The sequence below is a fragment of the Amblyomma mixtum genome, chromosome 3 (assembly GCF_055824585.1).
Source record: "Amblyomma mixtum isolate Tamu chromosome 3, ASM5582458v1, whole genome shotgun sequence".
NCBI classification, from domain to species: domain Eukaryota; kingdom Metazoa; phylum Arthropoda; class Arachnida; order Ixodida; family Ixodidae; genus Amblyomma; species Amblyomma mixtum.
In genome coordinates this window covers 357,258,921-357,271,891 of record NC_143014.1, presented here as the reverse complement: position 1 = coordinate 357,271,891, position 12,971 = coordinate 357,258,921, and the positions used below count along the sequence as shown (strand labels likewise).

The 12,971-nt window shown below is 50.7% G+C and overlaps 1 protein-coding gene across 1 annotated transcript; it reads right to left on the bottom strand.

Annotated features, from left to right (window-relative positions):
* Positions 1-10,989: 10,989 nt before the first annotated feature.
* On the bottom strand, positions 10,990-12,653 carry LOC149356441 (P2X purinoceptor 7-like). Its single transcript, XM_089576344.1, has 3 exons — positions 12,439-12,653; positions 11,830-12,048; positions 10,990-11,168 (listed from the first exon to the last, which is right to left on the bottom strand). The coding sequence occupies exons 1-3, from the start codon at positions 12,651-12,653 to the stop codon at positions 11,015-11,017; spliced, it is 588 nt and encodes a 195-aa protein (XP_089432470.1). The 3' UTR covers positions 10,990-11,014.
* Positions 12,654-12,971: the final 318 nt, after the last annotated feature.

Here is a 12,971-nt window from a genome sequence, read left to right as displayed (position 1 = left end):
TGAGCCACACACTGGCACATCCATGGTGGTGGCAATCTGTGCCAGCAACTTCCCACAGGTTGTGTTGAGGAAGCTTGTTTATATTGTCACGTATCATTGTAGCGTCCGTCCGTTTGCGCAAGGCCGCACAAAAGGGGTGTTATCATTTTTGTTCGTGACACGAGAAGCGACCGGACTAATCTCGATTGATCACAGCCATGAACAGCTGCATCTACTTGTTTCTAGATTACTCTAGATGATCTCGACCTGTTATCTCGAAGTTTCCTTGCTGGCTTTAAATTGAACGATGCCGCGAGCAGTGGGCATTCGTAGTTCGACGATTGACGAGCACGCTTGTTGCTTACGCCGCGACCCAGTGATTCAGTTCTTTTGCGGGCGCAAGTCAGCCCAAATAAAGAGCTTCATTTGCAAGTATTTCCGGTGTCTTCCTGACCGCTGGACTGCCGTCACTACAACGTGACATCTGGTGGAGGTGCGGGGTAGCCTTCCATGTAACGGGCACCCCCTATAAGTCGTGATGCCAGCCCTCTGAGTCATCAACCGCAGGACCTGAGTCCAGTCCACCGCGCAAGCCGACGCCTGCAAGGGGTTGCACCTGAGTTCAGGATTCTGCCGGACCCTACCCGGAAGCGAAAGCCAGCAGAAACGTCTGCCATGAGCTTGCCCCAAACGATGACTCCAATCATTCTTCAGCAGCCTCGGGTGCCACCAACCTTCGACGCTTCGTCAGGCGCCGACCCCGAAGAATGGCTGGAATAGTTCGACCGTGTGGCTGTCTTCAACAACTGTGATGATGCTGCGAAACTTAGGTACGTCTTCTTCACCTTGGAAGGACCAGCAAGAATCTGGTTTGAGAATGAGGAAGCTAGTCTTATGGATTGGGAAACCTTGAAGGAGCAGCTTCTCAAGACTTTCACAAACGTCGTGAGAAAGGAGAGAGCCCAGCAGCTGCTACAGTCTCGCATACAACATCCAAACGAGACCATTGGAGTATACACTGAGGAGATGAAGCGTCTCTTCCGGCGTGCCGACTCGAGCATGAAGGAAGAAGAAAAGGTCAAGGTGCTTATGCGAGGAGTTAAAGAGCAACTCTTTGCGGGCCTCGTACGGAACCCACCGAAAACCGTCGCGGAATTAGTCGAAGAGGCATCCACGATGGAAAAAACTCTTGATGCCCGAGCCCGCCAGTATGACCGCCAGCAGCGCATTTTGTCAGCAAGCTGCCTGGACACCGCTAACAACAATGACCGGCGGGAGGTTATACGTCAAGTTGTGCGTGAAGAGCTCCGACGATTGCTGCCAATGGGAACGCAGCCGCAGCTTACTTCGCTCAGTGACGTCATCCGGGGTGAAGTTCAGCAGGCCTTGGGAGTGACGCCATCATCCACGCAGCCTCTGCAGCCCCCAGCCATGACTTACACCGCAGCAGTGCGCCATCCTGCACCTCGACGACGGGACCCAAGCCCCTATCGCTCACAGCCAGCTGCATTGGACCGCCGCCCTCTCGCCCCAACCCGCCCGTCCTACGAGCGCCGCACACAGACGAGGAAATGCGACGAGTGGAGAACTCCCGACCAGCGCCGTCCACTATGCTTCCACTGTGGCGAAGCTGGTCACAGTCTCCGGCACTGCCCATACAGAAGACTGGGCATCCGAGGGTTCTCTTACGACGCTCCACAACCCCGACCTGGCCAGCGACCAGCCGAAATCGAGGAGTTTTTTGCGTCGGGAAGGATGCTCATCGCCGAGCCGCCTATCACGTTCCCCGTCGCCATCTTCACCGCGCTTTGTATCTCCTAACCGAGGTTACGCGGTGCGTGGGCGCTCCCACAGCCCCCGAAGGTTAAACTGAATAAAGCAGCCTCTGGAGGTGAGGTTGCTTCTAAGCGCAAGGGCAAAGATCCTCCACCGACGACACCTCCGACGGCAACTTCGATGACAACACCGACGACGACGCGGCCAGACTTGACGCCTTTACCGCTGCCCATAGAAGTAACGTTGGAGTACGCCCACCGCAGCCTCACTACCCGACGAAGCCGAGATCGTACACCGAAGACCACGTGTAGCACGAAAATGCGAACAAGTGACCTTGAAGTTACGGTCGACGGTCACGCGGTTACTGCTTTGGTCGACACAGGAGCTGACTACTCCGTCATGAGCGGGCCATTCGCTGTCCGACTCAGGAAAGTGACAACTTGGGATGGCCCGCTGATCCGCACTGCAGGTGGTAACCTTACTACGCCGTCAGGACGCTGCACCGCGAGAGTTACAGTAAATGGGCGAACCTATGCTACAACCTTCCTGGTCCTGCAGAAATGCTCGCGAGACGTGATTTTGGGAATGGACTACCTGAATGAACATCGGGCGATCATCGACCACTAGAAGCGGCGAGTGGTGTCGGCACGGAGGCCACCTGCTTATCCTTCATTCGTGACCACACTTCTAGCCTCCAATTTCTTGTGGACACCGGGGCAGAGGTGAGCGTTTTGCCTCGCACCCTTACATCGTCACCCTCCACCATTCTGGCCCACAGCTCCAAGCTGCCAATCTCACCCCACCGCTATGTATGGAGGACATGCCCTCGCACTAAATTTGGGCCTCCGACGTGTATTTTGGTGAGTTTTCCTGGTTGCGGACGTGTGCAATTCAATCCTATGGGCTCATTTCCTGTGCCACTACAATGTGCTGGTCAACATGCACTGCAAGCGTCTCGTGGACGTCATGACGAACCTCACTGTTCAGGACCTCTATCTTCGAGGACCGCTTGCCTCTATGCCCAGCATACCCCAGTCGGCCTTTGAGACCATCCTGGACAAATACCCATCCCTGCTCTGCCCATCCTACTTCTTACTGCCCGTCCAGCACCAGGTCACGCACCACATTGGGACCACCGGCCTGCCTGCACACGCTTGACCTCGGCGCCTTGCTCCAGACCGGTTCCAGATTGCCCGCAACAAGTTTGAGCCCATGCTTGAACTCAGCATTATCCGACCCTCCCCTAGCCCCTGAGCATCACCTCTTCACATGGTACTGAAGAAATCACCGGGGGCTGGCAGCCATGTGGTGGTTATCACGCTCTCAACAACGCAACAGTTCCGGACCGTTACCCATACCTCACATCTCGGATTTCACAGCATTGTTGTATGGCGCCACCATTTTCTCTAAAATTTACCTGGTCAAAGCCTACCACCAAATCCCTGCGGAACCATCTGACGTACCCAAAACTGCCTTCATTACACCCTTCGGCCTTTTTGAATATATCCACATGCCCTTCAGCCTCTGTAACTCAGGACAAACATATCAACGCTTTGTGGACACCGTAATTCGGGGTCTTCCCTTCTGCATGTCTTACATCAATGATCTCCTGGTCTTCAGCGGCAATGCTGAACAGCACTTGCAACACCTCTGGCAGCTTTTCCAGCGTCTTTCTAAATATGGCCTCATCATCAACAGAGCCAAGTGTGGCTTTGGCAATTTGGAGCTCGACTTCCTCGGCCACCGCGTTCACCGTTCGAGTATCCGTCTTCTTCCATCAAAAGTCAAGGCCATTCAAGAATTGCCGCAGCCTACTTCAATTCACAAACTCCGTGAATTTCTTGGTCGTATCAGTTTTTATCGCCCATTTATCCCTCACTGTGCAGCCCTCCTCAAACAATTGATAGGCATGCTTCAAGGCAAGAAAGCCAAGTCTGCACAACTTATGTGGTCTTCCGCCGCTCTAGAGTCTTTTGAAGTTGCCAAAGTGAAGCTATCCAGTGTCGCCCTCCTGGCCCATCCTCGTCCTGATGCACCCCTACACCTCATGACCGACACCGGCGTTGGAGTTACAGACACTGGCGTTGGACACCGGCGTTCAAGTTGTACTTCACCAGCTCGTGGATGGTGCCTGGAGCCCTCTATCCTTTCTCTCCCGGAAGTTTTCCCCTGCTGAAAGGTGCTAGAGTACATTTGGCTGTGAGCTTTTAGCCATCTGCATGTCCGTTCGGCATTTCAAGCACTTCCTGGAAGGTCGGCAGTTCCACATTGTCACCAACCATAAGCCACTCACTTTTGCCACCAAGTCGGAGAGCAGTAAATTTCCGCCACGTGAAATCCGCCATTTCTTGTACGTGACGGAATTCATGACAGATATCAGACATGTGCAAGGCCTTGACAACGCCCCGGCTGATGCACTGTCACTGCTTCCCTCACTTCTGCCACCTCGTCAGCCAACCTCGACTTTGCCGCTCTCACCACAGCACAGCACCAGGATGCGGAAATTAAGGACCTTCTCAAGGGCCCCAGCTGATTGGCTCTTCGTGAAGTTCTCCTCCCTTCGTGCCCCGTGCCCATCATTTGCGACACAGCGACAGGCACTCCCCGCCTGTTGGCCCCTTTGCGTTTCGTCACCTTGTTTTCAAAGCCCTACACAGCCTCTCCCATCCTGGATTTCGTGCCACGCAGCATCTCATTATGCAATGCATTATGCCTGGCATCAACAAAGACATGCGCTCCTGGGCCCGTACTTGCCTAGCACGTCAACAGTCTAAAGCACAGTGACACACGACATCTCCTTTCGACTTGGTCCCTCCGCCATCAGCACGTTTCGACAGTGGCCACATCGATATCTTGAGCCCTCGGCCACCTTCTACTGGATATTCCTATCTGCTTACGTGCATTGACCGTTTCACTCGCTGGCCTGAAGCTTTCCCTCTCCCCGATTCTACCTGTGGCACCATCGCCAGAACATTCGTCGCCGGCTGGGTGTCATGATACGGGGTTCCCTAGACTGTCACCGCTGACCGTGGCCTCCAATTTGAGTCTTCCCTTTTCAAGAATCTCATGGATCTACCCGGAACGTCTCAAATTCACACTACTGCTTACCATCCTATCGCCAACGGCATGATTGAAAAGTTCCGCCATTTGCTAAAGACAGCCCTCAAAGCACAACTGGATACTACTCACTGGTTGGAGTAGTATCCTGTAGAGTAGCGTCCTGGTTGGACCCCCTCCTCGCTCATTGAACCTTGGCACTACTGCCAATAAATCAGCCGATGTTTGCCCAGCCTCATATTGGTTGATGCGACAGTTTCATCCAGGAAACCAGGACACTGTGGGTGGTGATGTTTTTCAACTCCTATAATGGTTTGGTTTATGGGTCCCAAAGCGCCTCAGGCTATGAGGGACGCCGTAGAGAAGGGCTCCAGAAATTTCGACCACCTGGGGTTCTTTAACGTGCACTGACATCGCACAGCACACGGGCCTCTAGAATTACGCCTCCATTGAAATGCGACCGCTGCGTCCAGGATTGAACCCGCATCTTTTGGGTCAGCAGCCAAGCGCCGTAGCCACTGTGCTGCTGCAGCGGCTCTCCACTCCTATAATGCGCCCACGGAACGATTATTCTTATGCACACTGAGGATGGAGGGCACAGGCATGGCTATGACGAAAGGTGTCGTGCCATATGCAGCAGATGGACAAGGTGGCTGCTCAAGAAAGCAGTGATGCTGTCGAAACCTTGCAAAAGTGCAAGATAGGGAGGTGTTCGGTGCGTGACAAACTTTTGGGAGAATATTTAAGAATCTTGTATCCAAGTGCAATGTAGTCCCAGTACTTCTTGAACATATGCTATACTACTAAAATCATCCATCACCCACCAGCGATTTTATCAAGCTGTGGTCTTCTGGTGTGACCTTGGCAGGAAATGCGAAGAGGTTGAATGTGACGTGAGAGTTAAGGGCTCTGCAGAAAAAAAAAATGACATCCAGCTGGACAGATGGGGCAGGTGTTAGTCCTGGTTGTCCCTCTTGTGAATGTCTTTTGCACAACCACTAGCTTGGATGCTACAAAGCTACTTGCTGTGCAACATGTCCTGCTGTATATGGCACACATGCCAGCTCTTGTTGCTTGCTTTTTATCAGCCTCATAGTTTGTGCCTATGTTACTATTTGCTTTGTCATTTTTTTGTTTTGTGCATTGCCGCCAAGGGGTATCGAGCTATCAGTCAGTATTTAATGTTACAGATGTTTGTTTGCGTCAGGAGTTGGCACAACTTGTTACTGTGGGGGAAAATGAGTGGTCTATTCTGCTGTTACATTGATGTCGCTGTGACAAGATTGAGACCCCAAGAACTGTTCCGTTGCCTTTCTGTTCCTTTGCTTATGTCAGCATGTTATGGCTGGTATACCAAGATTATTGTTTAGTTCTACTCTTGTCGGATTAGTGTTTGAGATGGCTATTATTGTTATTTTGCTGAGGAAGACTGGCTGCACTTCATGTCACGCTTTGAGCTTCAAGCAAGTGCCATGTCACAGTGCCCTTTTTTTGTTGTTGTATGGGGTGACCAAGAAAAGTCTTGCTATTTTATTCCAGAATTTAACACCAGTTTGGAAATAATTGCCTGAAAAGCAGTTGGGGTGTGTGTTGGAATATTGTCTAGCCAAAGCATTTGTTACATCCTCACAGTTAAACCAGTGATGAAGGTATATGGAGTTCTTGCTTGTGTGTATACTCTATTTCATACATAGCAGGCAACACTGCCAAAGCTAGTGTGCCTGTTCACACAGGCTAAGTCCGTGCTTAAAAAGTAATCTGCCATACAACCTAAGCGAACACAAGCATACAGGGTATGCCCGGAAAGTAATGCAATTTTATCTGTAGAAAAATATTTATTGAAGATATTGTTACAAATGTTTAAAATTCTGGAAAGTTCCCTTTGGCATCTATACATTTTTGCTTGCAAATCTGCCATGCACTGCACGCATCCTGGAAGGCGTCGACAGGAACCTCGTTTAGAGCCTTTGTCACAGTGGTTTGGATCGCTTCGATGTTGCCAAAACGGACTCCTTTCAGGGCACTATTGATTCTCAGCAACAGGAAAAGTCTACTGGAGCAAGGTCAGGACTATAGGGGGGCTGGGGCAGCATCGCCAAGTTGTGCTTGCCCAGGAACTCCCATACGCGCAGAGTAGTGTGGCTGGGAGTGTTGTTGGGATGCAACTGCCATGTATCAGCGATCTCCCTTTGCGCTTGCAGGACCCTTTTTCTCAGTCTCTCAAGCACACGCACACAGTAGAGCGCTTTGACTGTTTGTCCTCAGGGTACAAATTCTTTGTGAACCACACCCTTGGGGTCCAAAAAGACAATTAGTATTGTTTTCGTTTTCGACTTCTCATTCTTGCCTTCTTGGGGCAAGGGGATTTGTGTTCGCGTGCAGATGCCATCGCATGTCGTGACACAGCACTATCAGTAGGTACATGGAATCAGCGATCCTGACACTCCCAGAGCTTGGGGCAGACTGCGCAGTGATGAAAAGTTGAAAGTCCCCCCGCCTAACCCAACCAATCCGAGCGCAGTAGGGCTGATAGCAGAGCTAGAAAAAAATACTTGCATTACTTTCCGGACACACCTTGTATATCGTTGCGAGAAGCCTAAGGTGCCGTGACTGGCCACATTTTCATCCTGCGACTCATCAAGGCTTCGAGAAGTAAACTTGCATGTGGCGGTATGATACGTGGTTGGTAGGTGTGAGGATTGTGTGAGATTGCAGGTTGTATTTAACACAAACACTAAAGGTATAAGCAATAAACGAGGTGGCTTTTATAGGAAAGGAAACCAATTTCAGTATGGGCGTGAAAAAAAAAGGAAAGAAACAAGAGAGCAACGCAACAACACACGGTAGAAGACTTGGACCTTGACGCGGTTCGGTGGCCGGCCTCTGTGCGAAGACGCTGTGGTCGTGGCGGCGGACAAGGCGAATGAGCATGGCAGGGCCAGGCAGGCCAGTGCGAAACAACAGACAAAAATTCACCGCTCCTATCCCTGGGTGTATCAGGAATGGCACGATCAATTGGGTCGCACACACGGGGGGAACAGAACAAAATCCTTGCGACAAATACAGGAAAAAGAAAGTCAAAAAGGAAAGGCACACTACTTGTCTCTCATGCGAGCATCGAGCGGGAAGGACTGGCTGGGTGTCGGACAGTCAGGCAGTCTCTGGGCGTTCCAGTGTCGATGCACTGTTGCGGGCGTTTCCCCATTGGCCTTCAGCGCTACTGCAGCGTCAGCGGGCTCCCAGCACGGTTCCCAGGTCTGGTATCCCGGAAAGGCCACGTAGGCGCCAGAGGCGGCCTGTGTGGAGCAGCTGACGGATGGACGGAGAAGAGTGGCGCCTGGGCCTGGTGGTTGAGGCTGTCGACGATGGATGTCCGGGTCTGGTGGCCCGGACGTCTGCGGCTGAGGCCCAAGCCCGGAACTCGGGCAGCCAGCAGAACTCGTCCACGTCCGTCGCCCACCGCGCTCTTCTCTTCTCTGCCATGTAATCCTCTTCTACCTGTCCCGGCGTTCCCCTCCGCACGCGCTCCTCGTGCTTCTTCGTCTTCTGCCCCACAACCGACGCTGGGTGGCGCTATCTCCTTACAGAAGGCCCCCTCTTCGGAAGTTTTTTCCAAGGGAAAAAACTCAACTTCAGGAGAGCGACCCCAGACGCGTTCGACGATTGCACCACAGAACACCACACCACAGCGCGCACACTACACGCCACACACAATACGACGGTCGTCAATGTTCGAAGCGTACACAGACAATCGCACACACAACACAGAGAGTATATGAAAAGTCAACGTAAAGTAAAGCGTCCATAGAGGCTGAAGAAACACGCAAGGCATAAAAAGTAGGTAGCCGACACTCAAAAGCAAACATGAGCAAACAAAGACAATGGCAACAAGAACAGGTGTGGGCTACATTCTTCCGTATTCCATTCTTCACATCAAACCACTTCACCGCCCCGAGAACTCTTTCAGCTAGTACTTCTGTTTTCCTTTGTGAAACCAGTTTCTCCAAACCGACCTCGGTCTCCACCATGATTTTAAATGTTCCCGTCCTACGGCGTTATTTCACGTGTTCTCCCTTGCCTTCGACACAGTTCGTTGACACATATCACACGATCTGACATAACTTTTAATGTCAGCCTGTACACCGGGCCAATAAAACTCACTGAGCACCTTAGCGATCGTTTTGCGTATCCCTCGATGACCGGATAATGCGCTGTCATGCGCCGACATGAGGATTTGCGTGCGTAAGCACTTCGGTACCACCGCTTGTTCAACGACTCGGCCGGGACACACTTGGTATGTTCGGAAAAGAACTCAGTCATCTGTACCAAAAGAGTGGGCGGTCTGTCCCTTGCCACGAAATATTTGCCCCAACTTCCTGCGACACACCTCTAAGGTCGGGTCTTCTTCCTGTTTGAGGCGAAACTCTGGCCGTGACAAGTGGAGTGTGTTCAGAGTGGGGCTTTTACTACTCTCTGAAACCTTTGCTGTCACCGTAAGGGAAGGAATATCGACCGAACTCGTCATGGCAAGGGAAACTGCCTGATCAGTTAGAACTGGCGGGTCGACCGAGAATGGAGGTTTAGCGCCAGGGACATTGCCTATTATGATGTCGTACAGGGGTGTAGACAAGCACCGCGCGATGGCCTTACCCGAGAAGTATGGTGAAGAAATCACCACCTCCGCTTACGGAACTTCTACCCGGGTCCCATTGCGGCTGAGGCCCAAGCCCGGAGCCCGGGGAGCCAGCAGAACTCGTCCACGTCCGTCGCCCACCGTGCTCTTCTCTGCCACGTAATCCTCTTCCACCTGGCCCGGCGTACCCCTCCGCACGCGCTCCTCGTGTTTCTTCGTCTTCTCCTCACAAACGACGCTGGGTGGTGCTATCTCCTTACAGTAGGGTAAACGCCTTCTACTAAGTTCGCGCCCATAAAGTAGTCCACACACAGTTAAGTTACAGCCAGAGGGCCCAGACACTGAGTGCCTCGTAGCTTTGACGGTGATTTCAATGCTACCACATCTTTTGATAGCGGTTTTTATCCATACATTCACCAGTTTCTAGATCGACAAATGATACATGGCGGAGTAATGTGGTTTAGTGGATGCACTGCTTCCGCGGCCTCCGCAGTGTTGTCTGCTATGTGTAAAACGGAGCATAGAAGTTGTGGGACAATCAGTATCAGGCATGCTTGGACGTGTTGCATGGAGCCCATTTTTTGTTATTTGCGAGCACCAAATCAGCAATGTGGATGCATTGCAATGCAGCAAGAGCAATGACAAACAGTTGCTGTCACACGTTGCTGTTTGACAGTGTGTCGGAAAACCTCCGTCTCAACTTCCTGGTTGTGGATGCAATGCAATGCGGCAAGAGCACAGGTTGCTGTCACGCGTTGCTGTTTGACAGTGTGTGGGATAACCTCTGTCTCAACTTCCGAGTGTATGAGTTGGAATTATTTCATCATAAACCTGGAAATGTACGGCTATGTGGCCACATGTATGGCTGCTGTTATTTTCTATGGCTGCCTTCAAGACCTTACCATGCAGCCTATGTGCCTAGCTGCAGCAGGGTGCAACAGCTCTCTGAGCTTATGTAACAAATGCCTGGCAATGCATTCATTCACAACAATGTATCTAAAGGCATGGCATTATTGAAAGGCTTCTTAAAAGTGCGTGTCAAAGTCTCATACAGCAGATAACCTCGAACATGCTGATCGCACACCTCCATTTTTCTTCACCACTGGTCAATCCACAGCTTGTAGAAATGTAACGTGGAACTCAGTATCCCTATCACCTTTCAACAATCTGTGCAAAACATGTAAACAACTTGCCGAAATGTGTACCGTTCCTACTCCCACCTCAAGGGCTTTTTTTGGCTACCTTTTTTCTTCTGTATACTGAGTTGAAGCTGATTGTCGTGCATATGAATAAAGCACTACAGTTTTTATGACCATTATTTTTTTCAGGCCAGTCGATCATTGCACACCTCAAAAAGGAAATAATAGTGCACAAAGGAAGGCAGGATGAACGAGAAGAAATGGACTAGCGCTAACATTCAACTCAGGATTTATCGAATCCTGAGTTGAATGTTAGTGCATGGCCGTTTCTTCTCGTTCGTCCTGTTTTGAATAGTGCACTATTATTTCCTTTTGAAGTGTGAACCACCAACATGCCCAAACATGCTCTCTTCTTCCATGTGTTACACAACTACTCGGGGTACTTAAACCCAGCATAGCGAGCGGCAGGAAAGGCGTTCCTTATCTCGCTGACGACACAGCTGGGGAGCACTTTGCGATTTTTTCGGCCGAGCCAGACCCACATCCAGCGTACAAACTGCCTGTACGCAGTGTACCTGTACCTGCTAAAGGAATGAAAAAGAATGAATTAGCAAAAATTTGGTACTAGGCTGGTACCACTTCACAAGTGCCTCATGTCAATGACAAATGCTAACAGCTGCTATTTCTTCTGAACAGTAGGTAACAGAAAATTGATAGCATAATTGTTGCTGATACCAAATGTATACTCTCGGATATACACACAAAATCTCGGACGGTGAATGTGCACATGATTCCACTCGACGCACTTATCTCGTGAATGGCGCATTTAGTCTATATGTAGAGAGCACGTGTGTACATGCAGGAATCTAATGGCACTGCATGGCGCTCTGGATTGCACAAAACAATAGGTAAATGCAGACTCATATAAGCTAACTGCTGCATTTTTAATGCAGTAGAGTTTCACTACTACTACTACTGTGTTTCTAGAGCGCGCGCGGAAATATGCACGCGCCCGTGATAACGGAGAGCTTTAGCGCAGCCGGGGACAGCCGCACGGCAACGCATAACCGTTGCCAGCTACCGTGTCTACCGTACGGCGGTGCCAGAGGTTTTTAGACACCGGCTAAATTTTCAGTTTTTTCATGAAATGGCTTTCTTCTCTATCGGTGTTAAAACTCGCTAATTAGTCGTGCCGCACGTCACATTTCACAGGCACCCTGATCGTAAATAAGTCCTCATACGTACGTGTGGATATCGGGGGCATCGACAAGAGAAGGCCTGTCTTCTCTCAAGGCATAGTAAGCCACCGCCAGAGCGTGAAGGTTGAGGCATATAGGTTCAAACCCGGGGTGGTTCGTTATACACTTGGCCCCCTCAGGCACTTGGGCGGCCACCTTAGGGACTTCTGTACAGCATATGGACTCGTGTTCCGTCTCCATAGGCCTACAGCGACCACAGGTGCACCTGCAATAAATATACATATCACTGTACCTCGTAGTATACCATGTCACACAGCCAGAAAACTTCGGAATAAAACCCACGTGCATGCGCCCTACCACCCGCCTGTGTACACGCTCGGAAGTAAACATTGCCGAAAGGTTGCGTTGCTTTGATCGCTCGCGGCCGACGAAAATAATTTATGTTTTGGTCATAAGTTCTGGCTGCGTAAGTGCAAGATAAGCGTAAAAGCGCATAGCAGTAATTACCCAGAAGAGTGCACGTCAGGCGCTAACAGCGCAACGAGAGAAAGGACAAACTACAATGTATTACTGCAGTGGAAACCCTAGCTGTCATGATCAATACGATGCCTGCGTTGGCATAGCATTATTTTCGAGAACGTTAATCGCCACTTACCAGTCGATGTTGCCCCTCCGGTGAACTTCATTGACGGCCTGCGGCGCGGCATTCTGTTCGTCGTCGTCGCTGGCAAGAGGATCAAATCTAAAATGATTATCAGGGTTCTCAACGGAGCCGCGTTCATCGTCGTCCTCGCTGCTGCCATCAAAAAAAAAGTTGATGTCCTCATTGGAATCAGATCCGTCGGAATCCGAGCTGCTGGGACTAGCCATGCCGTTGTTATCCATGCGCTGGTCAGCACGTGTGTGAGAAAGCAGACGATGCAGCAGTAGGTACGTCACAACTTTTGTGGGCCCACGTGACCAGGCGAAGTAGTTGATCTTCCCCGTCTGTGACGTCACTGTACAACTCGGCGTTCCGAAACCGAAACCGAAAATCGTTCAACTAAAAATACGATAATAAATTATTTCCTGTGAATATATGAATCTTTGAGTGTGTATCATGCTTCCTGGAGCCATAAGAAACGTTTGAAACAAAGAACGCGCTAACCATAAATTTGGTGTCTCCACCCCTTTAAATGCCATAGCAGC